Genomic DNA, 27,141 nt, shown 5'->3' with positions numbered 1-27,141 from the left:
TGATTCAAGGGATGAAAAACCCTTTCAGAGTACAACACAAACTGTCTATTTTGCTGCAACTCGACAGTGCTGCTTAATCCAGGACCTTACTTCCTGGAACTCTTGAGAGTAAAAAACTGGTCCATTGGAGTGAATGGAGATGTCGGGACTCTTCTATCTACACGGCTCTGTCTTCAGCTATCAGCTTCATCTTGCTTCTTCGGTCGCTATTCTCTCTCCTGAAGATTTGTTTACCGACGGGGAGAAAGCCCCACATGATAGTCACCCGTCAATCTCTCTCTCTCTCTCTGCTCAACGCTGTAACACCATTTTATTTTGAAATTCAGTAGACTTTGCCATTTCCCACGGATATTGTCGCATTTTCCTTCATGGCTTGACAGAAAAAGTCTGCCTTCACGCGCCGAGTCGGCTTGAAAATAGAACTCACGCCAAACGATAAAATCGGCGCAGCTCAGACGAGGCGTGGGTACACGGCACGCGGTTCACGTTGAGGTGCCCTGTGTACACAGCCTCATTGACTAAAAAGGACGCCTATTTGTGCGCTTTGTAACACAGGATGAATTTTATGAATGGAAAGTGAAAACGATACGTATCATAGCGCATTTCCCAGAGCGCATACGCAAATCTGAGTCATTTCGCAGTGTGTATACGGTGTATAGCTGTGTATCACGTAGACAACACCACTGATTGCATTGTTAAATAAGTTAATTTAATTTTACAAAAAAAATGGTTAGTATCTGCTGTGGGAAGTGGTACTTTGGAAATCTTGTTTGGTACATAGTGGTACTTGGCCTGAAAAGCTTGGGGAGCTCTCGGTTCAGGCAAGATGGAGGGAAGTTAAAGTGTAACTTACCCCCCAAAACACTTTTTTTCAGCTTTTAACCAATATGACTTTGGGGGTGGTGTCTGAAGAATTCTGGTCAGAATTTCCACATTTGAGACCAAACTGTTACCATTGTACCATTTGTATCATTTTCAGCAGCATAAGTTCCCTCTATGGGTTGAACACTGCTTTTTTTGTTCCCTCAAATGAATGGGATAGTTGGTACATCGTGACGTCACGGTGGGGTTAGCGCGTGCCCCTCATGTGAAAAAAAATGTTTTCCCCCCATGTGATTACTGTAGTTCACGCGGTGCGAGCCCTTTAAGAGCAATGCATCCATGGGAAATCGCGTACTGTGGCTAATATTAGCCGCTAGTTAGTTATGTTACAGGGCAGTAAAACGCCACTGAATGACCAAATTGATAGAACTTTTAAGGATTTCGAGTAACACTGTTTCCATATGGATCACCAGCGTTAGTTTGTTGTTTATAACGTGGCTATATTCATAACCTTTTCTATGATATTTATCTCGGATGCGTTATTTCGAATCCCACATAGGTTACGCCAAACCACCCCCAAATTGTGTTCTGGCGCAAAGCGAATGGGTTTCAGGACGAAACAGTCTCGAGCCATTATCGTTATCTTTAGAGCAATATTCCTGGAATGCAAGTTTAACTAAACAGTTACATGTCCTCTGCATTCTACATCAAATTAAGATATTACGGGTTGTTTTATTTTGTATGTTACATACTTATTGGCCAAGATATGTTAGTCTATGGGGGAGGAATTCTGCCAGCTAAAGAAGGGAGTATAGGCGGCCATCTTGCCTGCAGAGTTTTCAAATCAAGTAGAATACCGTTTTGCAAGAAATCTGGGGGGGTCAGTCCCGCTTTAAATATTGTTCTTTTGGATAAATTAAAAACTAACGATTTTGTAATAGTACAAACCTGGTTGAAAATCAGCAAAGTGACCCTTTATTAAGCATTGCTTTCCAGGCTGCATACAAAATATTTTGAATTAACACAATGCATAAGAGGATCTGCTGTCCTTCGCGGGTCAGGATGTACTGTGGCTGTGTGATCTGTCAATAACGTCTCTCCACCTATCAGGATGTACTGTGGCTGTGTGATCTGTCAATAACATCTCTCCACCTATCAGGATGTACTGTGGCTGTGTGATCTGTCAATAACATCTCTCCACCTATCAGGATGTACTGTGGCTGTGTGATCTGTCAATAACATCTCTCCACCTATCAGGATGTACTGTGGCTGTGTGATCTGTCAATAACATCTCTCCACCTATCAGGATGTACTGTGGCTGTGTGATCTGTCAATAACATCTCTCCACCTATCAGGATGTACTGTGGCTGTGTGATCTGTCAATAACATCTCTCCACCTATCAGGATGTACTGTGGCTGTGTGATCTGTCAATAACATCTCTCCACCTATCAGGATGTACTGTGGCTGTGTGATCTGTCAATAACATCTCTCCACCTATCAGGATGTACTGTGGCTGTGTGATCTGTCAATAACGTCTCTCCACCTGTGTCACCAAGACAAATCCCTGTACATTTACTGTCTTTGTGATTCAACTGAGTCAGATACAAGTATGGAGGAGAAGAACTACCGTAATACATTAATACTTGCTCGTTAACTCCGTTTGCTGGATAATAAGAGAACAGACGATAGACTCATTGACCCAGTTTGTGATTTTAGTCTGCTGTCCTCTGTTGAAACACTGCTGCCCCACTACTGGCTTTGTTTACATATGGGTATTGGCTGGACTGATTCATTTATTATTTAAATTCTAAATTGTATTTCATCACATTTTTTAGACAAGGGCCAACAGTATGTGACAGCAAAACATTAGTTTTATTTTGAGTCTGTAAAACATTTGCTATGCTGGCGAGTAACTGTCATGTAGCTTAAAAGTGACAGTTTGATTCTTAGGACAGCCAATGTGTTAACCTACAACCAAGTGTCCTGTCAAAGAGCTAAATAACTAAAAACGTTGTGTGTCTAATGCCTTGTAAATATAAAAAGTAGGGGTGGGAATCACCTTATGCACCATGGTACGATATTATCACAATACCTAAGTCACAATATGCTAGTATTGCGATATGCTAGTATTGCGATATATTGAACATTGCAATATTATGATATATTGTGATTTATTACCTTTTTTCAATTGCAAATGATGTCCCCAAAGGAAAAATCTGTTTTATCTAATGAGATCAAATGTCCAGTCTGTTCATCTCACTTCATTTTTACTGCAGCAAAATGGGATTGTCAAGCAGAAAGACTGACCAACACTGCAATAAAAACATGTCCTAAATGTTGCATGATGCACTTGACAATTCATATAATAAAATATCACGATACTTGGCATTCGTGCGATACGATATATTGGCACACAAAATATCACGATACTATGCTGTATCGATTCCCCCCCCATAAAAAGGTGGTTGTAACTTGACCTGGGGAGACCATGGTGGTCGGCATTAGCTGTCCATAGAGAGAGGAAGGAATGTGGCAGAGCTTCTCTCCCTTATAAAGTCCGTCCCAGTTACCAACTGGAGCATCCTGTAATGCACAACACAATCTCATAAGCTCAATCACAATAGGAATTAGGATCAAACTAATAAGATGAATTACAGGGGGAATTAGGATCAAACTAATAAGATGAATTACAGGGGGAATTAGGATCAAACTAATAAGGTCAATCACAAAGACACAGACTGACTTGCACAATACAACACCAACATACTGTACGCATACAAATTAAGTGGCTGTTACATAGTGACTGTGGTATGCAAGTTGTTTTTCAGCTCAATATTTTAGGTGTAAATAAGAATTGCAATACATATGAGCGCAGCTTACATTAGAACAAAAATGTATTTAGCACTTAAGAAATAAGCAGAGAGAAAAGCTTCAGATTTGAAGGATTTTCTACAACTTGATCTCAATGATCTGTAGGCCTGGAATTTTGCATCTCACCAGAAAAACTTGTTTGGGCGGTTTTGTGTGGAACAGCTTTCCCTCTGAGAAAAAAACAACAGCCAAGGAAATTCCCACTATGTTTGATCGTAGAAATAACAGTGTGGCCCTACTCTACATATCTGTTCACTAGAGCAGAGGTTCTCAAATGTTTTTCAGCCAAGGACCCCTTACAAGATAGAAAATATACCGGGGACGCCCTCATTCTGATTTGTGATTTTGGGCTAAGCTTAATTGTTTCCACGGTAACGTGCTTGACTTTTAATTTGATAGGTTTGTTAATAGAATGTAATCCATGAACCATTTTAGATTTAAAGTATAAACTATTTTCATTGAACTATGAAGATTTTGCATTTTTTTTTATTACATTACATTTACATTGTCATTTAGCAGACGCTTTTGTTTTGTCCAAAGCGACTTACAATATCACAATTTGTCAACAGTACAGAAAACCACTATGCAACACAATCAATGACAGCCAAGATATTTTGATAGACTAACACCATGTAGGAAGTAGTTTGAGAAGGAATAAGTAACATGTAGCATTTTATTTTTTAATATTTATTATTTATTTTACCTGAAAACTTTTCGCGGACCCCCTGGCAAAGTGCCACGGACCCCCATTTGAGAACCACTGCACTAGAGCAGTCTTCAGCTGTATCAGGCTTTCATTCTTAGAACTAGTACCACCGTTTTCGATACCAGAACTGTTTCTTTTGATTTTGTGCGAGTTTGTAGGAATAGCTGTCCTTTCTCCTCTTCAAAATGGTGCAAATCTGCGGTGCCCGGGTAGTGCAGCGGTCCCTAAAAAGTCTTAGAATTACATAAATTGGGGATGACTGGAAAGCGGAGACTCTTGTGGATTCAATGAGCCCAATTGTATTCATGTGTGATGATGCTAGTCACATAGCAGCCATTTCATTGTAGTGACCATTTTTAGAAACTTGACCTCACTGTATAAAATGTCATTTGTTTAGTGACTACGGTACATTGTGTCTTACATGTTTCTGTAGTCAGAGATGGGAAGTAACTAAGGACAAATACTTTGTTACTGTACTTAAGTAGGATTTTCAGGTATCTGTACTTTACTGAGTATTTATTTTTCTTACAACTTTTTACTTTCACTCCCTACATTTTAACAGAAATATCTGTACTTTCTACCCCGTAGAAAAACAGGCTAGTTACTTTAGTTATAATCATAGATTGTATAAATAGGTTATAATGCACAACAGACAAAAACGATGTCTGTCTCTCTCTCCCTTGTCACACATCCTGCCTTCTGTTTGAGACACAGCATACATGTCGGTGTGGTACAGTGCCCCTGAAAATGTCTGTGCACGCCACTGGGTGTACATACAGGCACAATTGGTTGTGTCTGCGGCGCAGAGATGCTCACAAGTCCAAGTCACGTCTCAAGTCTTTGGTCACAAGTCCAAGTAAAGTCTCAAGTCGCTTATGGATGAGCGTTCTATCATCTGCTGCAGGCCATCCGGTCTGCTTAGAACAGTGGTTCTCAAATGGGGGTCCAGGGACCCCCAGGGGTCCGTGGCACTTTGCCAGGGGGTCCGCAAAAAGTTTTCAGGGAAGCTTCATAGTTCAAGGAAAACATTTGATGCTTTAAATCTAAAATGGTTCATGGATTACATTCTAATCTAACAAACCTATCAATTTAAAAGTCAAGCACGTTACCGTGGAAACAATTAAGCTTAGCCCAAAATCACAAATCAGAATGAATATATTTTCTATCTTGTAAGGGGTCCTTGGCTGAAAAACATTTGAGAACCTCTGGCATAGAACACTGCATAGCTAAAACTAAGGATTTCAAGGCATGTACTGCATTATCTCTGGCGGGTGGGAGGCTGGATTAAAGGGTATGTGTCCTGGTTGCTGCACTAGCACCTCCTCTGGTCGGTCGGGGTGCCTGTTCAGGGGGAGGGGAATAGCGTGATCCTCCCACGCGCTACGTGTCGGGTGAAAAGAAGCGGCTGGCGGCTGCACATGTATCGGAGGAAGCATGTGATAGTCTACAACTCTCCAGATTGGCAGAGGGGGTAGGAGCAACGATCGGGACAGCTTGGCAGGGGGAATTGGTGAAGTACAATTGGGGAGAAAACGGGGGGAAATCAGAAGGGGGAGGGGAAGTTAAAATCTCATTGTGGGACCAAATTAGATTTTGTTGGGTATAGTTTAATCTCCTGCTCTGTATGACTGACCAGCAGGACTCCGACGTACATCCCCGACGAAGCCCGGCCAGGCAGCAGCCCGCAGTAGCGCACCTCCCCTCCATGGACGGTGTCCTGCAGAGGGAAACACACCCGCTGGCCCACCTGGAAAGGAGGAGGCGTCACGGGGCCTCGGACCTGGACCGGGGTCTGGACCGGGCTCTGGGCGCTGATGGGCGCAGATTCTGCGGTCCGAGGCAGGACGCTCAAGGCAGGCAGCTGAGGAGTGCCAACGGTCTGCTGGAAACTACTCCGAAGATTGAGTGGCTGACTCGGGTGGTTGTTGTTGTTGTTATGGTAACCGTTGTTGGGCTGATTGCTGTTGCTGTGGTGGTGCTCTCGTTCCCGGGCTTGGTCATGCTCGTCAGAGCGGGACCAGCGGCGTAGCTTGAGGTGATTGGCCGGGAGGAACAGGGCGGAGGATTCGGGGCAGATGAAGAGCTGGTGGCCCTTATAGGAGCCATTACTCACTCCTCTACCCACCGCCGAACCCTGGAGAGAGAGGGAGGGAGGGAGATAGGGAGGGAAGGAGGGAGAGAGGGAGTGAGGGAGAGAGGGAGGGAGAGATGGATGGAGGGACGGAGGGAAGGAGGGAGATGGATGGAGGGAAGGAGGGAGGGAGGGAGATGGACAGAGGGAGGGAGGGAAGGAGAGAGGGAGGGAGAGAGGGAGGGAGATGGAGGGAGAGAGACAACAAGAGTGACAAACCATTCAAGATTGAGAGCTTGAAAAAGAGAAGGAGGGAGAGTAACATGAGGTAACATGAGGTAACATGAGGAGAGGGGCTTGTGTTGAGCGAGATTACCTTGAGTTGGACCCCAAAAAACACTGCACTGCTCCCCCTGGTCAGCGGCCCTTTGTATCGAAGCTCCGCCTCCGCAAGCTCGTCCGGTTGGCCGATCTGGACCCACAACGGGGCGCCCATGGGCAACTCAGCCAATCGCTGAAGCCTCCCAGGGTTGCCTGGAAAGTCAGGTTAAAGTGTAGCTTTGACAACTTGTTTTGGAAAGTGATTCCACTTTCCAAAACTACTACTACTATTTATGTAAGTCTAGTGTAAATGTTAGTATTACTCATCCAAAACTACTACGACTATTTATGTAAGTCTAGTGTAAATGTTAGTATTACTCATCCAAAACTACTACTACTATTTATGTAAGTCTAGTGTAAATGTTAAACTACTACTACTATTTATGTAAAATGTTAGTATTACTCAGAAATTTGAGGCGGGACTCCGGGTCAGATACAGGCTCCAATAGACCGCTGAGGTCAGTCGGAACTTCAACCAGGAACTTCTTCTCTATCTTGAGCATGATGCCGCTGTCTAATACCTGAGGGGCAACAGGACGGACAGAGAACGGCAGGCATGGAGAGAGGGGTGGGGCATGGAGAGAGGGGTGGGGCATGGAGAGAGGGGTGGGGCATGGAGAGAGTGGTGGGGAGAGAAAGTGGACATATGAGAGGAGAGACATGTTGATCTGAAATGAGATCTCTACCATTTGAAACAAGCCACTCTATGGCTGCTGGTGGATGCTGGTACTGGAACATGATTATTGTTATGCAGTTTGAAGTGGGGAAGCCACTTCTATAAGTGACTCTACCGTATGTGTGTTCACGGGATGTGTGCACCCAGACGAGAGGAGGAGATTTAGACTAGGCCCGCCCCCACCTCGGCACAGACATAGACACAGGTGGGGAGAGAGAGAAAGTGAGATAAAGAGAGAGAGAGAATTGGGTTTGGGTTAGTCATTATTCCTTGATTTGTGTGCTTCTACTTTTTGTATTGTTTTTTGGGCATTTGCCTTTATTTATACAGCACAGTAGGCAGACAGGACAGTAGACAGACAGGACAGTAGACAGTAGACAGACAGGACAGTAGACAGACAGGACAGTAGACAGTAGACAGACAGGACAGTAGACAGACAGGACAGTAGACAGTAGACAGACAGGACAGTAGACAGACAGGACAGTAGGCAGACAGGACAGTAGGCAGACAGGACAGTAGACAGTAGACAGACAGGACAGTAGACAGACAGGACAGTAGGCAGACAGACAGGACAGTAGGCAGACAGGACAGTAGACAGACAGGACAGTAGACAGACAGGACAGTAGGCAGACAGGACAGTAGACAGACAGGACAGTAGGCAGACAGGACAGTAGGCAGACAGGACAGTAGACAAGACAGTAGACAGACAGGACAGTAGGCAGACAGGAAAGGTGGGGAGAGAGAGAGAGGCGATGACATGCGGCAAACGACCTCGGGTCGGATTCGAACCCGCGTCGGCCACACGAAGGACTGAGCCTCCGTGGTACACGTGCCACGTGGATTGTACTTAGTGATAAATGAAGTGAATGTGATTGTGTGTGTGTTCCTACCTTCACCCACAACTGGTCTCCTCTGCTCCGGCCTGCATCTTGTTCCTGGCAGATGTTTCCCCTCTGTAGCCGGATGGCCCCTTCCAGCTGGTCCTGGACCTTCAGGTTAGTCAAGATCAAGAAGGTTTTGGGGGGGCGACGCCTCCTGCCTTGCTCGTGGGCTCCTGACATTTCTATGTGTGTGTGTGTGTGTCACACAGAGGACTCATTTCACCTGTCAAATTCAGAAACATACATTACAAGCGAGTAGCTGTATAACCAAAACTATAACTATACAAATATTTAAACAGAATAAAAAGATTTAAATCTGGTTTTATTGTTCATCTTCATCTATCTAGTTATCTTTATAGTTACTAGGCTCGGAACACGCACTCGCCCACAGCTCGGCTGCTGCGTGGCCTCGCCTGCTCTATAGACCTTATTCGCTAACCCCGGACAGCGCCATATTGTTGACATACCGTCCTGCAGCTGACGACTATAGTAACGGCCTTATTGTCGTTTCTGTTCCATTACAAAATAGTAGGGATGCACCGATTGCCATTTTCTTGGCCGATTCCGATTTCCGATTTTTGAATAGTCTGACTTGCCGATACCGATTTTTGCCGATTCCGATTTTTTTTTTTTAAAACAACAATTGACAGCTTACACAAACGTTTTTGTAACTTTGTTTAAAAATTAAGATTCATAGAACAATTCTTACATCTAATGGGGATCCAAATAAACAAATAAACAATTCTTATCATTTGCATGAAGTAGGACCTTCTCACTCAAACACATCTCAAAATAAAAGTGTTCCAGGTTAGGCTACTGGACAGAGCTTTTTTGTGCAAATACAATGAATACACAAATTAAATTAAATCCAATAGCCTATATCCCACAGCTATCATGCATTTACTTTTCCAAAAGAAAACAGGTGCAACAGAACATCAAAATGATCCATGGACAAGGAGTTTATAGACTGGCTCCAGACCAGTCCTCTTGAGTAGAGGGGAAATGAGTTTATGAGTTACAGTAACGATCTTCAGTCTGAATATCAGGCGGAGTTTACACACAGTCCGAAGTTTGGTATGCGTATTTTTATCTGCCATCCGAAAAAATATCGTCACGCACAGAAAACGTTGCACACTTGTGAGTCCGATGCATTTTTATTATTATGTCCGTCGTTCTCATGTCGTTCTATTTGCAATACGAAACAAATAGTCTCTCCTGTATCCACGTCACGTTACAACATGACTTGACAGGCTGAGGCAGCAGCGCTGATGTGGAATGGAAAAGCAGGTCGGGGAATGGTTATACTGGATGCTCGCGTTCACCTCGCCAAGCCGGCTGTGCGCGGTGGCGGGTTGCTGGAGCACCGCTTCCCGGGGAGAGAGAGCAGAGAGAGAGGGGCCAGTGAGGTGAAGCGAGCCGCTCTGACTGGACTCCAGCCGAGCGGGACACGGCCGCACCTCTGTCTCCACGGCTTATTTTCGACTTGCATGTGTGACAAACTGCGAGCTTTGTCTACTTGACTGACGGTGAAAAAAATCCACAACGAGGAAGGTATGCTGGCGTGTGTGGTGTGGTGGCTGGGTGCCTGTCTCGGTGCTTTGGGGTGCGCGCACGTCATGTGAAAATCGGCTCACAGAATCGGCTATTTAGAGTGACCGGAACAGATCACCGATCGAGGCCGATCACGTGAAAATCGGCCATTTCCGGTCACGTGCCGATCGATCGGTGCATCCCTACAAAATAGCGATAGTGATGACAGCAATAAAAACCCCAGAGTTGTTGTTTGTATGCTGCCGTTAATGCCTGTAATAATAAACAAAAGAAAAAACGAGGTGAACAGACTTTGCTGTGAGGAGCTGTCAGAAAGTTTCACCTGTCTCTCCTAACTATCCACACACCTCTCCTGTGCTGCTGACGTATCCTCCGTCTCGCTCCCTTCACATCTGTGGATGGTAGAGATAGAAACAAACCACGGGGACTTTATTGCTGTCATTACTACAGCCATGCCTAACGCAGGTCACCATCCGAACACAACAGGAACGATACAGGTAACGCTAACGTAACGCTAGCTTCCTATAAACGCTGCTCTCACATAGGTTGTCACTTAAAGCTGCAGCGCTATGTCAACAATATGGCGGCGGTGGGCGTGCCTGTACGTGAGTGACGTCAATCGAATAAGGTCTATTGGCAAGCACACAATTGCACAACTTCGCATCACTGATGACATCACTGTCACTGATGATGTCACAATGCCTATGACATCACTGATGATGTCACAATGCCTATGACATCATTAGTGCCTACATCATCATCAGTGATGTACTGCAATCACTTGCAATCACCCACCCTGCAGCACGCCCAGTGTGCGGGCTCACCTGCTCTTATGACATCACTGATGATGTCACAAACTGATAATGTCACAACTTCGCATCACTGATGACATCACAATTGCTGACATCGCTTCTGGTACAAAATTTAAACAAACTGAGAACATTGCCCACATGCTCCGTTTTATAAGAAGGTTCTCAACGTGGGGTCTGGGGACCAACAGGGAAACCCCAGGAAAATGATGAAAGAAGAAGCTAAAGGACTGTTTTGATCATACTTTTCACTCTTATCTCTGAGTTACGGTAACGCTAGGTAACGCCGTTACCTAACGTTTACAATACAGACCGTCATCATGGAAAACATCTCGAACAATACAAATATTCTCAGATTTGGGTCAAATGGGGGTCCGTCCGTGCGCCTTGTGGACTAGGTTAAGGTTAGCTAAACAGGCGCTAACATTTCCTCGCCCACCCACACGAGCTCACCTCCGCTGTACCTTGAAAACCTTTCCTCATTCATGTACAAAATGCGATTAATTCTGGAAAAAGGTTTAAAAAAGCAGAAACGTGTAACTTTCTGCCAAATTCTCGATTACAAGTTACGTAATTACATCTTGACTTGATCAGATACTCACCAACTTAACCAACTTCGGCGTCCGTCAACATTTCCACAGACATAACTAGGCTTGATAACAAACGCCTCAAAGCAGGAAGCAAGTTGCTGACACCAGCAGGAACCAATGGCAAGTAGAGAAAAGTTTAATGGGAGGAACAGGAATTGTTTGGGGCAATCAGAACATTTGTGGGCGTTACCGTGAGGGGGAAATGGTCGATGCTAGAATGGATCGTCCGGAAGGAGGGCTGATGATTGGTTTGGTTTAGAGGTTGGTTTAGGGAAAGTTATGATTGGTTGGGGTCAGAGGCGGGGTTAGGTCCCTCCGGCCGATCCATTCTAGCATGAGCTGGGGGAAATTCCATGGTTCTTTCTTGATAGGCATTAGGCGAGGTGATGCAACTAAACTAAAGACCCTCGGTCTTTTCTCTCCCTTCAATTCAATGAGCTTCATTTCTCTCTCTCTCTCTCTCACACACACACACACACACACACACACACACACACACACACACACACACACACACACACACACACACACACACACACACACACACACACACACACACACACACACACACACACACACACACACACACACACACACACACACACACACACACACAACCTCTGAAGGAACAGTGGTACAAGTTTAGTTTTTTTTTTATTAAGATAGAGAAAGAAGTTAGATCAAGAAGGGCCCAGATGGAGCCTGAAAAGGTGTGTCTTTAGTCTTTTCCGAAAGATCGGCAGTGATTCAGCAGTCCTGACCGAAGGTGGAAGCTCGTTCCACCATTGAGGTGCCAGGGACGAGAAGAGTCGAGATCGGGATGAGCGACTTTTGAGTCCCCGTAGCGAAGGAGGGGCGAGGCGTCCTGCACTGGTGGAGGAGCGAAGGGAGCGCTGAGAGGTTTGGAACCTGACCATAGATTGCAGGTACAGGGGAGCTGACTGGTGTACTGCCCTGTAGGCCAGTACCAGTGTCTTGAATTTGATGCGTGCCTAGATGGGAAGCCAGTGGAGGTCCTGGAAGAGGGGAGTGACATGAGAGAATTTGGGTTGGTTGAATACCAGACGGGCTGCAGCGTTCTGAATGAGCTGAAGCTGTCTGATGTCTGCGGCAGGTAGGCCGGCCAGGAGCACGTTGCAGTAGTCCAGGCGAGAGATGATAAGTGACTGGAGCAGGACAGGAGTTGAGCTGTTGTAGAAGGAGAACCTACAGGAGCGTGCTGTCGCAGCTATGTTGGCTGAGCAAGACAGCTGGTTGTCAAGGATCACCCCAAGGTTCTTAGCTGTTTGGGAGGGAAGTACAATGGTATTGTCAATGGAGATGGAGAGATCAGCGAGAGGGCAGTCTTTCCCTGGGAGGAAGAGTAGCTCTGTCTTACCAAGGTACACACACACACACACTTTGTATTGTTTATAAATAGAATAGAAAAATATTACGCCAACTCTTTTTACATTCACATGTCACACGTGCCGAGCAGTCCTCCATGAAATAAATATATAGAGAAAGTTCAAATAAAACTGGAGATATTCCATGTGCAATCAAAAATGAGAGTATAGTGCAGCATTCCCCTAAGAAAAACAAACATCATAACATGAATTAGAAGTTCATTGTAAAATGTGCAAAGGCTTCATGGCACAACACAGTAGTATGCAGTGGCTACAGCTGCAGGTGTGTGAAGCAGACGAGTTACAGCATCAATTAAGACAATTTTGGGTGGCCGAATAGGGAAGCCGTCCCTCTACTAGAGTCTAGTATGTGATCCAGGTCTGTCATTCAGTCCGATCGGCGTTGGTGATTGGCTGCTTGCGGAGGTCAAAACTGAGGAGACGATTGGTCAAGGTTGATGAAGTAGGTGGTGAGCTCCCCTTTGCCCTTGACGTTGACCACTCCTCTGAGAGTGACGCTGTACCCCAGAGTTTGCACCAGCTGGGCCGTCTCCTCCGTCACCTGGGGGGAGAGAGAGAGAGAGAGAGAGGGAGGGAGAGAGACATCCATGGCCACTTATTCATCAATTATCTATGAAAAAAATCAGGGGATTACACTAAAAAATGCATACCTGCCAACAGTCCCAATTTTGAAATTACCCAAGATTTTGGCCAGGAAAAAGAGATGTTTCAAAAGGGTCCCTTGACTTTTCACCTCAAGATATCTGAATGAAAATGGGCTGTATGGCTACCAGCCAGTCTCCCCTTTTATAGTGTAAACTTTACACATACTTTACACAGTGTAGCACAAGCATGAACCTTTTATAGTGTAAACTTTACACATACTTTACACTGTGTAGCACAAGCATGAAACAACAATGGATCACATCAGATGGAGCTTTGACAGCCCATTAATCATGAAAATGATGAATGCATTTATTTAAAAAAGCAGCAGCAAGGGAACAAATAAAAGGAGACAGATAAAAGAAAGAAATTGGTAAGTAAGGATAATATTCCTATACTGGATTATTACTATGGTATTTTGAATCTTTTTCTTGTCTGTAATTCTACTAGACAAATTCTGTATTTTTGAAATGTTCATGTATTTTATGTATGAAGTGCTATAACTAAAATAAAGTTGTTATTATGACTAACAATAATAAAATATGTATATATTTCAAGCTGCAAGCTTTCCACAATGTGTTGAGATGTGTTTCTACAGGATACTTTTTATTTTACACTTTCCTCCATCAGCTATCTCGTCAATCAATCCATCTAGTTAGTAGTAGTGTCTAGATTAGGACTAGACTTCTTTTCTCTGACCTGTATCTTGTCCAGTACTCCTGTGCTGTCCATCCTGCTGGCCACGTTCACAGAGTTCCCCCAGATGTCGTACTGTGGTTTGTGAGCGCCGATCACCCCCGCGATCACCGGCCCGTGGTTTATTCCTACAGGCCAACAATGGAGCGGTTACTCTTGTTCCCTGGTGAAATGACTCACAAGTTGGCGGAGAAATTACGAACATTTATAGCTTGTAATGATGTTTATTTTATTTATAGTTTCAACATTTCGATATACAAATGAACTAAACAAGACACAAAGTCTTAACAGCGAGGCTTCCACGGCGTCACCCAGTGGAGCAATAATCAGTTGTCTGTGACACCATCAGTGATGTCATAAAGCAATTGCCACCTTTCTTTCTTTGGCACAGACGCACCAACCCTCTTATAGATGGCTCGCCCCCTAGTGGCCATGCCGTTCGTTGGTATATTTTAGGTACAGTACAGTGCACCACTATTCCAACGCTCTATGTAGAACTAGAACGACCGCAACGCGGACTTATGCCTCCGCCATTAGTTAATTCTTGAGTCCAAATCGCCATTTGAGGCAAATTGGAAGAAATTCCGTCAAGGCGCTCCTGTGATGTTGCGTTACAGAGCTTGGAAATTGGGTGTGTGAGAGGTCACAGTGACCTTGACCTTTGACCACCAAATGGTAATCAGTTCATCCTTGAGTCGAAGTCGATGTTTGAGACAAGTTAGATTAAATTGCGTCAAGGCATTCCTGAGATATCGCGTTAACAAGCTTGAAAATGGCGTTTGAGAGCTCACCTTGACCTTTGACCTTTGACCACCAAACTCTAATCAGATCATCCTTGAGTCTAAGGCGATGTTTGAGGCAAATTTGATGAAATTCCGTCAAGGCATTCGTGAGATATCGCATTAACAAGCAGGAAAATGGCGTTTGAGAGGTCACAGTGACCTTGACCTTTGACCTTGGACCACCAAAATGTAATCAGATCATCCTTGGGCCTAAGTGAATGTTTAAGGCGAATCTGATGAAATTTTGTCAAGTTGTTCCTCAGATATTGCGTTAACAAGCTTGAAAATGGCGTTCGAGAGGTCACAGTGACCTTGACCTTTGACCTTGGACCACCAAAATCTAATCAGATCATCCTTGAGCCTAAATGAATGTTTAAGGCGAATCTGATGAAATTTCGTCAAGTTGTTCCTCAGATATCGCGTTAACAAGCTTGAAAATGGCGTTCGAGAGGTCACAGTGACCTTGACCTTTGACCTTGGACCACCAAAATCTAATCAGATCATCCTTGAGCCTAAGTGAATGTTTAAGGCGAATCTGATGAAATTTCGTCAAGTTGTTCCTCAGATATCGCGTTAACAAGCTTGAAAATGGCGTTCGAGAGGTCACAGTGACCTTGACCTTTGACCTTGGACCACCAAAATCTAATCAGATCATCCTTGAGCCTAAGTGAATGTTTAAGGCGAATCTGATGAAATTCCGTCAAGGCGTTCCTCAGATATGGCGTTAACAAACATCCGTACGGCCGGCCGTCCGTACGTACGTACGTACGTACGTACGTACGTACGTACGTACGGACGGACAACCCGGATCCATAATGCCTTCGGCCTGGCTTCGCCGGCGGAGGCATAAAAATCAAAAGAGCTGAAAGTCCCATTTTGACTTTCACTTTAAGCACACAGCTACAGTGACCATTTCTGCTAAAAACGACATGTAAAGGATGTCTTTTAAAGTCAACTTGGCTTCTTGGGGCTTCTGGAGACTTGGATTACGACAGATGGGCAGTATGGAGCCTTTTTTTAAACGCTTGAAAGCTGGTAACCATTCTCTTCAATTGTTTAGTAGAATACTGTAACTTTGTTTCCCTGGAAAACGACCACCATTGTTTAAAACTTCACCTGACTTTCCACCGGCATGGGGGTGAGTAGATGATCTGCATTCTAATATTTGGGTGAACTTCTCCTTACAATAGCTCCCCCCCCCCCACCACCGTCCTAACGGTATTCATTGATGTCTAGCAGACTCACCAATCCTCAGTTTGAAGCTGTTGAAGGAGTGTTTGTTGATGAGCTCCAGGTTGCCCATCAGAGCGATGGCAAAGTCCACCATGGAGCGCACATGACTGTAAGACAGCTCAGATTTCTGCAGGGGGCGACAGAGACCAGAGACCACACTCAGGGACAGTTAACCATAACCTTTCTTGAATTGATAGCAAAACTATTTCAACATATATTACGATGTCGTAATCTGTTTGCAAATATTGAGGTTGATTTTTGGTTTAAATTCATTCTTAAATGTATAATGGTACAACCATACATTTCTGAAAAATCATCAAGGTTGGAAGTAACTAATTACATGTACTCACTGTTACTGTAATTTACCGTAGTCGTTTTTGCTTATTTTTAAAGTCAGTCATTTTACTTCTAGTACAGATTTTGTGGCTCTCCATAAGCAACAGAAACTGGACCACCGTGAATGGACGTAGTAAAATAACGTTCTAGAGCCCCGCCCCCTTTCAGACAGCCAGCCTTTCCCAGGAATGGGAAAGGCAAATGGGAAACCCGGCAAATGGGAGTGTTTTTAACAAGCTGGAAGGAGGCAAACCTTTCGTTCCTCCCCTGCAACCGAGTTTTTGAGCCCCGCGGCGGCCATGTACGTACTGCCGATGGTCTTAATCTTCTCCACTGAACAGAACTTTGGCTTGGAGAGAAGCTGCGTGACAGAGACATGAGGAGGATGGGCGAGAGAGAGAGAGACAGAGAGAGAGAGAGAGAGAGAGACAGACAGGGGGTTATTTCAGATGTTAACTAGGCAGCACTAACCATCAATGAAATATTATTCTGTATAAAGACCTTTAAAGGAGAACTTCACAGAAAAACAGCGCTGATTTATTTTGCACATGATCGCAAACGTATCCGAAAACTGTAAACAGTTTTGCAGACATTCATTTAGTTTGACAGTTATTGAAAGTTGAGTTATAATTTGAGTTAAGTTGTGTACCAGTGATGTCACTGCATTGTGAGTGACATCACTGGTACACAATGTAACTCAAATAAACTCTCATGCCTGCAAAAGGTGAAGTTCTCCTATAAGATTCATGTGCTGAGAAATAGTATAGTAGAAAGAAATAATAATATAATAGAAATATGAGAAGGAGGAAAGAGAGGTGCAAGGAGAAGGGCAAATATCACATGATTAGCCTACTGCAAAAAAAATCCATCTTAAGTAAGTAAATGGATTCAACATTGAATCTTTTATTTTCCTTAAAGAAATCCGTCAATATCGGAAGATAAATTCACTTGCTTCCACTGCAACTGAACTAGTTCCAAGATCTCTCAGATGGCATCAGTTGCATCTGCTTTATCTTAAGACATTGTCGCTTCGGAAACAACTGAAGCTATCCCACGCCACTGGAAGAATGTCTCACAGAAAGATACGATTTTAAAGCTTGATGCGAGATAAAATCACTTGTTTTGACAGGCAGCTTATGCATAGGCCAAGATTTTCCGATTTCTCGTACCTCGTCAAAGTCGGCTATGATCTCGTTAAGGAAGCGCAGACACTCCAGGCCGTCCCGGTTGGCGCTGCTCTCGCTGTAGAACTCTTTGAACTGGGGCACTGAGGCGAACATGACACACACACACTCACAGGTCTCACTGTAAAGGTCCTGGAACCGGGAAATCGAAATGAAGGGATTAATTCCAAAATTAAATACACTATACTGTATGTTTTGTCAAATTCTGCTACCAGGGATTCATTGATTAACACAGCTCTGTCCACAAACACACAGCCTGTTTTTTAGCCAAATGTCTTGTGATACTTCACAACTTAATAATAACCCATTATAACCTTCACGCCAAAATAAATTTTGTGCCAATGTCCCCAAATGATATCTTGTTTTGGAATTCAGCCTCATCAACTCTCCAGGAACAGTTAGGCCGGAAGCCAGCCCCCCTCAAGTGTCAGGTAATGCAGAGGTGTGTGGACCCAAATGCAGAAGAGAGGCGGTTTTAGGAGCAAAGGGTTTACTGAAACTTAAATATCAAAAAAATAACAAAACCCACTAGCAGAAGGCTAGGCTAAACTCAAAAACAATAGGGGATTCACTGAGGACAAGACATACCAATGACAGGGTAGACAATGATTCGACAAAGACTAGACACAGACTGAGACAATATATAGACAGAGGTAACTAATGACACATGAGGGACAGCTGGGGAAGGCAGGAACAAAGAGGACAAAACGGGAGAACTGATTGGTGGGGAGAACTCAGGTAATGGGGCAGACTAACGAGGGAACATAGGCAACAGGTGGGCGGGAAACAGAGAACACACAAGGAATAAACATAACAGGCCTTTCTCTATAGTATGACTAATAGTCCACTGAGTTTAGCTCCTCAGGAATAATCACACACGATCACAACATACACAGTATAGCAGGCCACACCGTTACACCGTTACATCCTGATGTAACGCCCAGGCCACACCGTTACACCATTACACCAGGATGTTTTCTGCTACCTTTTTTTCACTATTATTTGCATACATGCATGACTATTTATGCCATTGCAGTAGGCTACAGATGATCTACAGTGGGCGTGTAATGTTACATGGAAATAAAATTGTCAAATTATATTTTAGTTGCTTTTTGTGAGTTGATATACATGTAACTGATTGTGTTTAATAGGCATATGTGTCTCATATCGATCATATCATGGCAGACTTTGTGATATCAGCAAATATCATATAGTCGTCCAAAGAATCAATATAATATCGTATTGTGCTGATACCTGTGATTCCCACCACTAGTGTGTAACTCTCTACTCAGTTTTTTCCTGTTGTTTTGTTTGGTATTTTTGGTTAGTCCTGCCTCTTTGTTTTTTGTTTGTTTGTTTTTCCCACCTGGTTGCGTCTGGTTTTGCCCATGAAGTAGGAGGCGACGTGGAGCGGCAGCACGTTCTGCAGCAGCAGCTTGTTGACGTTCTCCATGGTCTCCATCTCCTCCCTCTCACACTGGAAACAATGCTTCAACAAGAAGTCCACACGGCAGCTCAGCTCGTCCTGAGAGGGAGAGAGAGAGAGGGAGAAAGAGAGGGAGCGATGGATGGAGGGGGAGAGAGAATGAGAGCAAAGAGGCGTGAACAAAATAATGCAGGTGCAAATATTTATTTCAAAATTAGTTTCAAACTCATTTGTGCAACAGGTGCATTTGGGTGCATGCACACAAGCACACACTTCCTCCCTCTATCTGTCTTTAAACTGATACTGTACTATATGCCCCTTTCACAGCAAGGGTCCGACCTGGGTTATTCCCAGTGTTACGACTGCTGTTGTATTTTGGGTTTATGTTAGGTTGATTTTTCATTAATTGCTTGTGTTTCCCTCCCCTGATTGTCTGAGTGATTGTGTGCATGGGTTCCAGGTGTGTATGTGTGAGTGTCTGTGTAATCAGGAGCAGTGATTGGTTGGAGGTGGGAAGGCCCAGCCTTTATAAGAGACCAGACCACCAGACACTGGTGTGCGCAGGGCCACAACCCATACTTCCCGGATCCCAACCAGCCACACTGGAGCTTTGTTAGAGTATTATTTGCTGGAGCTGTAGGAGTAGGCTGCATTTATGTTTAACCCCCTTTTTGTCCTATTTTAGTAGTTAGGGAAGTAAGATGATGTCTTTTGGTTTTCTTCTTATTTTGTTAGGTAAGATGTAATCCTTTAGTTAGTACCTTTTTGGCTTTGGCCTACTCCAAAGCTAACATCCAGTTTTAGGTTACTTGATCCTGTTATTTGCAACCTTCTGTTTATTTCTTAATTGTTTGACAATAAATTGTTATTTCTTATACACAACCAACTTGTTTCTGTGGCTGATTTGGAGATCTGGGGAGGATGGGCTCATTTTATGTTATGTCCAGGTACCCCTAGACAGGGGCATAACACCAGGTTGATTTGAGCTATGAAAAAGTCAACCCGGGTTGCCTGACCCGGCTTGGCCGAGGTGGGTTGGACCAGACCCGGCTTGGTTCATTTCAGTGTGAACAGCACCACCTGGGTTGCTATTTGTTAATTATAATGCCTAGACGAGGGATCAAATGGCTGTGGCTCAGGAGGTAGAGCAGGTCGTCCACTAATCAGAAGGTCTGTGGTTCGATCCCCAGCTACTCCAGTCCGCATGTCGAAGTGTCCTTGGGCAAGACACTGAACCCCGAATTGCTCCCGATGTCTGTGGCAGCTGGTTGCCTTCGGTGTGTGAATGGGTGAATGTAGGCACATTGTAAAGCGCTTTGGATAAAAGCGCTATATAAATGCAGTCTTATTTACCATTCAAACGGCAGCTTATAATGGGACCGTATGGAGCCAGCCTTGAGTGTCTCGCGCTAGCACGCTGTGCTTTTTACTCAATTCATTTCATTTTAAAAACGCCCAGCTGCCATAGCCTGATGAAGACCCAGTGAGGTTGAAATGCGTTGCGTTTTCCTGCCCGTGTCTCTTATTTTGTATGAAGTTGTACATTGTATGTAAACCTGAGGTTAACTGTGTACCAACACTTCTGGATTAAATTTCTCGTAAAAAGTAACCAGTAAGCTCCTTTTTTCACTTTTGCATTTTAAAAACTGCGACAGTTCATACAACTTTAACATGACATGCATATATTATACATCAGACCCTTGAACTACTTCTGCTCTCACTCACAATGTCAAAATATAAGCGATGTGATGTATAGTTTTTGAGATATTAATTTTGTTTGGCACAACTCATACTAGTTTACTGTTGCGGTTCCGGGTGGCATATCCGGGTGTCATGATGTTACGCTGACCCCTCGTATTAGCTAATGCTAAAATAGGCTATGTTAATAATTATGCATCTCTCCTGTGCCCTAAAAAATATGGAGAGAACTATCCCATTGATTTTGGTCTCCCGTTTGGAGTTGAGTCATTGGCCGACGCCATCTTGATTTTTCGTCAGCAGAGTGGGAGGGAATGGTTTGAGTCCTTGGCAAGCTCACGTGAGATGGGTGTTCCCCAGAGCCGCAGCTCCGACAGCTATTGGTCTGTGATTGGCAAGCTGGCGCGATCACTGGCCGGGTGATCTGTCAATCACCCCCTTTTCTATCATCTATTTGACTCCAAATGGGCAAATTCGTCCCACGACCACGTGCGGCGTGTGGCAACCGTGGGGACAGGCATCCCTGGGTTGTGGCTAGATGGGGTAAAGGCATCCCTGGGTTGTGGCTAGATGGGGTAAAGGCATCCCTGGGTTGTGGCTAGATGGGGTACAGCCACGGATGGAGTGATGCAAAATCGTGGCAATTGTTATTCCATGTAATTTGTTACTTCTTATATAGTGTCATGACAAAAGCAAAGATACAACAGGGTGAGATAAAGGATACATCGCCCAAATATTCAAGTAGCCTATAATACAGTGTTTGTGTGTGTGTGTGTGTGTGTGTGTGTGTGTGTGAGTATCCCCCTACAATGATGATCACAGGTACCCAATACATTAAATACAGGGCGCATGATGTTGCCCATTCACTTCTATAGTAAACTTTGGTTGACTAATGAAGCAAATTTCCAAAATATAACTTAAAATAAAGACTTTGTTTTTCAACCAACTCAATGATCATGTTGTTTAATCGGGACATTAAACTATCCCATGTGGTTTTTGCTGGGTCGGGTGTCCAAAAAGAATGTATTTTAGAGCTCCATTGTCACGTTTCAGTGTTAGCTTTTTACACGGATCTGTGAAATGTTTCCAGTATGGAGCTTTCCCTACGTTGTTTTTATGTCCATCGATGTTGTTTCTCTCTCACGACACGGACACACACACACACAGTACACACACACACACACCCAAACCACCCACCCACGCACGCACACACACACACACACCTACACACACACACACACACACACACACACACACACCTACACACACACACACACACACACACACCCAAACCACCCACGCATGCATGCACACACACACACACACACACCCACACAAACACACACACACACACACACACACACACACACCCAAACCACCCACCCACGCACGCACACACACACACACACACACACACACACACACACACACACACACACACACACACACCTACACACACACACACACACCCACCCACACACCTGTCTAGCCAGTATGAGGCATGTGAAATAGAAGATGAACAGCCAAACCCCAGCAATGATCTTAGGCTCCTTCAGGACACCGGGCCTGTAGGAAAACAACACACACACACACACACACACACACACACACACACACACACGCACACACACACACACATAAATGAGCTGTTGTACCTCAATGATCAGAAGGTGTAGAAATCTGTTGACTAATAGTACAGCGAGGCTTCTATCACAATCTTTGGTCTTAGCACGCTTGGACTACTGTCCAGTCATATGGTCCAATGCCTCTAATGGCCCATTTCCACCGCTGGTATCAACGCGGCCCCGCCCAGCTCGTCTCGCTTTTTTGTCTCATTCCACCGATCAAAAACGGGGACAGCCCGGGTTGTATTGGGGTCGAGTCGTGCTACTTTTCGTACCTGCCTCGTCGAGGTTCTATTCTGTGAACCCGGGTTCATGCGGTGACGTGAAAACATTGTAGATGACTGATTGGCCAGGCAGAATCGTGTTTACTCTGTCTATCCTACTGACTGTCAATGCAATGCTGCATACCAGTTTAGTGGGGATTACCTTCTCTTCTGTTATGCTTTTCCATCAGTCTTTTGTGTTGCTGCCTTCGCCTCTGGTGAAATAAAATCGTGGCGGTGGTTTCAATTGTCCAAAAGTCCGCTGCTCATGAAGCGCTTGTAGTTGAGTGCTGCGTCGGCTCCGCTAGGCCGCAGGCGGGGCTCGGGTGAAGCCGCGGTCTTGCCTGGTGAGGCCGCCGGGGTACAGGTTTCACTCTAGCGCAACCCCCGTCCCTCGTCCCTCGTCCCTCGCGCCCGTCCCTCGCGCAGCGCATGTGAGTTTTGACTAACAACAAAGTGATATCCATTCTCCTGGCCGATTGTCACATTTGCCCATGTACACTGTAGGTCATTTAGAGGCACCAGTATTTCATAAACAGTTTAAAAGTTCTGTGTATGGATTTAATTGTAACGTTATGTTATAGCCTACTTCGGAATATGGGCGGAGGGCAGATATGCGGTCGCTATGACGACCAGGTGTGGGCGGGGGCAGATGACCAGCGGTGGAAGCAAAACGTCCATCGAGTTGAAACAAGTAGAGCCGAGTGGTGACGGGCTGTGCAGGGCTGTAAAATGTGGTGGAAATGAGCCATAAGCTTGACCTGAACAGACTCCAGCTCGCTCAGAACAGGGCGGCACGCCTCGCTCTACGCTGCTCTGTGAGGAGCGGTGTCGGTGGGATGCATGCCGCTCTGTCCTGGATGAGTGGAACGAAGGATAGACCCAAATAAGTCTAGACATGGATATACCACAAGGCAAGCATTAGATTCACGGTTTACTCTACCTCTACCAAAAACAAATGCACTGAAAAAGACGGTAGTTGCTTACTGGAATAAAATACAGAGAAATATAACTATGGTAAGGAACAAATTTATGTTTAAAATAAAGTTAAAAATTGCAGTTATGAATAATAAGATAGATTTTGGTCTTTGATTTACTGATTTGTTAATTGTGCAACATGGAAGGAATTTGTAATACGGTATGTATTATGTATTATATATTGTAATCAAGTATTTCAATTATAATATGATTGTTTCATGTGAGTATGGTAAAAATAAGGTCAGGATAAGTGTTTTTGCTGGTGCAATTACTCAGGAAGACCGATACATTTCTTTTTGTTTATGAGAAGAGTTGATACTGTTAATATTTGATTGACATGAATATTGAGTGAGCCTTGACTCACTTGTTTTTGTTTGTTTTTATTTATTTTTGTTGTGTTGTTTTTACTCCAATGCTTTTGGATTTTTATGTTTGTATTTTACGTGTTTGGACCCCAGGAAGAGTAGTCTCACCTTTGGTGTAGACTAATGGGGATCCACAATAAACCATTAAACAATTAAACACACGCACACACACACACACACGGTTAAAGCCGTACAGACTGTCATCAGACACGTTCTTTCCTCCATGACATGATTCCTTACACAACAGTATCTTGTATCTCAGAGTGAATAGAGCCTGCAGAAAGCCCTTCAATAAATGAGGGTGAGCTGATACTCCAGACCACATTCACACTCTGCTCTGTGACTGACAGACAAAAGGCAGGGAGAGGAAGCCTGGGCTCAGACAGACAGACAGACAGACAGACCAGTGTTGGGAAAGTTACTTTAAATTAGTAACTTAGTTACAGTTACTAGTTACTGCTCTGAAAAGTAACTTAGTTACTTTAAGTTACTCGTTACTTTCCAGGTAACTAGTTACTAGAAAAGTAACTTTTGAGTAACTTTTTCTTTACTCTCAATTCTCGTATTAATGCACAGACATTATTTTGGGGTTGCTGTAGCACAGTTTGGGACAAGACAACTGTCAAATTTGACCATTGTACCCATTATCACTACAACGAAAAGTAGTGGAACAAGAAAACACAACATTTAGGCATTGAGGCATATTTATTGTTGCCTTCAAAAAGTAGCCAGTACACCTTTGGCAGTGTATAATTAACAACTGTATCAGTAGTAGTCTATAATATCCTGGCTGAACAACATAAACCATACATGGGCAATATACGGCCCGCGGGCCGTAAGCGGCCTGCGGGCGCCCCCTGTGTGGCCCGCAATGCAATTGCAAAAAAAAAAAAAAAAAAAATTTTTTTTTTTTTTTTTTTTTTTTACAGTGCACTTGAACGCAACATGCAATATACCCGCTGAATAGTGTCCAAATGTTCATGTCATTCTGGGCAATACTCTTCTGTTATAGCATTTCAGTCTGGAATATGGAATATCTTTCAATAATATTTATGACTAAAAGGCTAAAAGTAATCTCATGTGTAAGAAATGACTGTTCTACATTGAAGTAGAAATTTAAATAATTAACTTGTTGGTTTTGGATTTATTTAGCTTCAAGAGTGCATTTTTGTTCTTGTGTGACCCTCAACACAGGCTTTGAGAATCCCGGGCCACTTACTGATACTTATGCTTAAATTAACCCACTCATATTCTGGTTTAGCCTATTTCAAGAAAAACATTTCGGCTAGTGGAAATTCTAATTGGCTGGTAACTTTAAAATCTAGCAGCCATATTGGCAGGTGGTGAAAAAAGTTAATTTCAAGCCCTGCAGGGAGAGCAGGTGGTGACATAGGAGTGAGTGAGGAAAAGGATCAAATATTGGTGGTTAAGACTGAATAATGACATCACAATTGTTAATTTAAAATGAGTTATTCCTCTAAACCTGGCTTCAAATGCCCCAAATTTTTCGCGCTGGCGCCATTCAGCCCTCAGCAAAATCCGGTAGCGAGGAAATTTTTTTGTGGCCCTCTCTATCATCAAAGTTGCCCATCCATGGGTTATGGCATGACAATATTTGTTCGGCCCCCGGCAACAATCTGGGTTTCTCATGTGGCCCCCCATGAAAAATAGTTGCCCACCCCTGACATAAACACTGCGCTGCAGATAGGGACAGAGCTAGTCTCGCTGGCCAGCCTCCTCCTCCTCTGGCCAGCGAGACTAGGACAGAGCAGAGCCCCAAAGCAGCTGCTCGTCGCGGCTGCCTTTAATAGCAGTTCATCTCCAAAAGGCAGCAGACTTGCAGGCATTTTTTTTTTCCATTTCATGACCAAACAACGCGAAACACACCGTGAACACCCTCCAACGTGAGGGGAATATGTGAGTGAGAGACGAGTGCTTGCCTGGTGCAGCAGGGCACTGGTGACAGCCTGAGTCCTGAGAGAGGAGCGAGGAGGAGAGGGCTCTATGCTACTGACTTGCCGAGCTGCGTGAAGTGAACACCGCTACCGTACACAACACAGCACGCGCAAAATGACCCGTTTCATTACTTCCTCATCAGACCGCCGTCAGACTCCAGGCATTTTCCTCTCTACCCTCGCTGCTGTAGGTCCTGCACAATCATTTCACCTGGAAGTACTCACAGTGATTAAGGGGCTCACGCGCAAATGTCGGTGCAGTTCGACTTTAAAAAAAGTGAAGTAACGAGTAACGAGCCTGTTTAAACCGCAATAATTGTAAGTACGTTACGTTACTGATGAAGTAATTTGTTACAGTACTCGTTACCGCAAAAAGTAACTTAGTTACTGTAACGCGTTACTTAATAACGCGTTAGTCCCAACACTGAGACAGACAGACAGACATACATAGACAGTGGCAGAATTCCTAGCCTATACTAACTAATAACTTGGCCAATAAGTATGTCATACAAAATAAAACAGTAATGTCTTAATTTGATGTAGAATGCAGAGGACATGTAACTGGTTCGTTAAACTCGCATTCCAGGAATCTTGTATTTACCGCAATGCTCCAGAGAACGTAACTGGCTTGCGCCTCAGCGAGCGTGTTTGTCCCAGAACCCACTTGCTTTGCGCAAGAACACACTGGATTTGGGGGCGGAACATGCCAGGATTGGCCAACGCCAACGCCAGTGCCCAGAACTGTCAAATCAAATCATCGACAGAAACGCTATGGCCCGCCTCCCAACCCCTCTTTCTTTTTTTTGTATGACAGGCAGTATTTTCAGTGTATCAGAGATAGAGAACGTTATAAATATAGCCACATTATAAACAACTAACTAACGCTGGTGGGCCATATGGAAACAGTGTTACTCAAAATGGTTAAAAGTTATATCCATTTGGTCATTCAGTGGCGTTTTACTGCCATGTAACATAACTAACTAGCCGCTAACATTAGCATCTGCATGCTAATCTAACATGCATTGCGCTGTTAAAGGGCTCGTGCTAAAAACGGGTCCATTGGAGTGAATGGAGATGTTGCAACTCTCCTATTATGGCTCTGGCGTGAACTACAGTAATGAGCACATGAAGAAAACATTTCTCACGTGAGTGAGAAAGGCAGGATGTATGTATGTATGTATGTATGTATGTAT

At 44.2% G+C, this 27,141-nt stretch overlaps 2 protein-coding genes across 5 annotated transcripts in view; both read right to left on the bottom strand.

Annotated features, from left to right (window-relative positions):
- The window catches only part of cyld3 (cylindromatosis (turban tumor syndrome) 3), a 32,524-nt gene extending 21,087 nt beyond the window's left edge, over positions 1 to 11,437 (bottom strand). Inside the window, exons 1-7 of one of the 3 annotated variants that reach the window (XM_083651975.1) lie at positions 11,372 to 11,428; positions 10,308 to 10,352; positions 8,419 to 8,632; positions 7,256 to 7,373; positions 6,848 to 7,005; positions 6,034 to 6,534; positions 3,301 to 3,406 (exon numbers count right to left, since the gene is read on the bottom strand). In XM_083651975.1, coding sequence (XP_083508101.1) covers positions 3,301 to 3,406; positions 6,034 to 6,534; positions 6,848 to 7,005; positions 7,256 to 7,373; positions 8,419 to 8,589 — 1,054 coding nt within the window. In that variant the 5' untranslated portion in view covers positions 8,590 to 8,632; positions 10,308 to 10,352; positions 11,372 to 11,428. Of the gene's footprint in view, positions 1 to 3,300; positions 3,407 to 6,033; positions 6,535 to 6,847; positions 7,006 to 7,255; positions 7,374 to 8,418; positions 8,633 to 10,282; positions 10,353 to 11,371 lie in introns of all 3 variants that reach the window. The other 2 variants (XM_083651973.1, XM_083651974.1) reach the window with 2 other exon arrangements.
- Positions 11,438 to 12,078: 641 nt separating this feature from the next.
- LOC310789855 (adenylate cyclase type 2) overlaps positions 12,079 to 27,141 on the bottom strand; it is an 84,728-nt gene continuing 69,665 nt past the window's right edge. For both annotated transcript variants that reach the window (XM_083651555.1, XM_083651554.1), the window contains exons 20-26: positions 22,244 to 22,328; positions 19,005 to 19,163; positions 17,624 to 17,770; positions 16,708 to 16,815; positions 16,131 to 16,245; positions 14,107 to 14,231; positions 12,079 to 13,306 (exon numbers count right to left, since the gene is read on the bottom strand). In XM_083651555.1, coding sequence (XP_083507681.1) covers positions 13,172 to 13,306; positions 14,107 to 14,231; positions 16,131 to 16,245; positions 16,708 to 16,815; positions 17,624 to 17,770; positions 19,005 to 19,163; positions 22,244 to 22,328 — 874 coding nt within the window. In that variant the 3' untranslated portion in view covers positions 12,079 to 13,171. The remainder of the gene's footprint in view (positions 13,307 to 14,106; positions 14,232 to 16,130; positions 16,246 to 16,707; positions 16,816 to 17,623; positions 17,771 to 19,004; positions 19,164 to 22,243; positions 22,329 to 27,141) is intronic.

Source organism: Poromitra crassiceps (genome assembly GCF_964638095.1).
Source record: "Poromitra crassiceps genome assembly, chromosome: 15".
NCBI classification, from domain to species: domain Eukaryota; kingdom Metazoa; phylum Chordata; class Actinopteri; order Beryciformes; family Melamphaidae; genus Poromitra; species Poromitra crassiceps.
The sequence above is the reverse complement of the archived record's forward strand: the minus strand, read 5'-3'. Positions and strand labels throughout refer to the sequence as shown.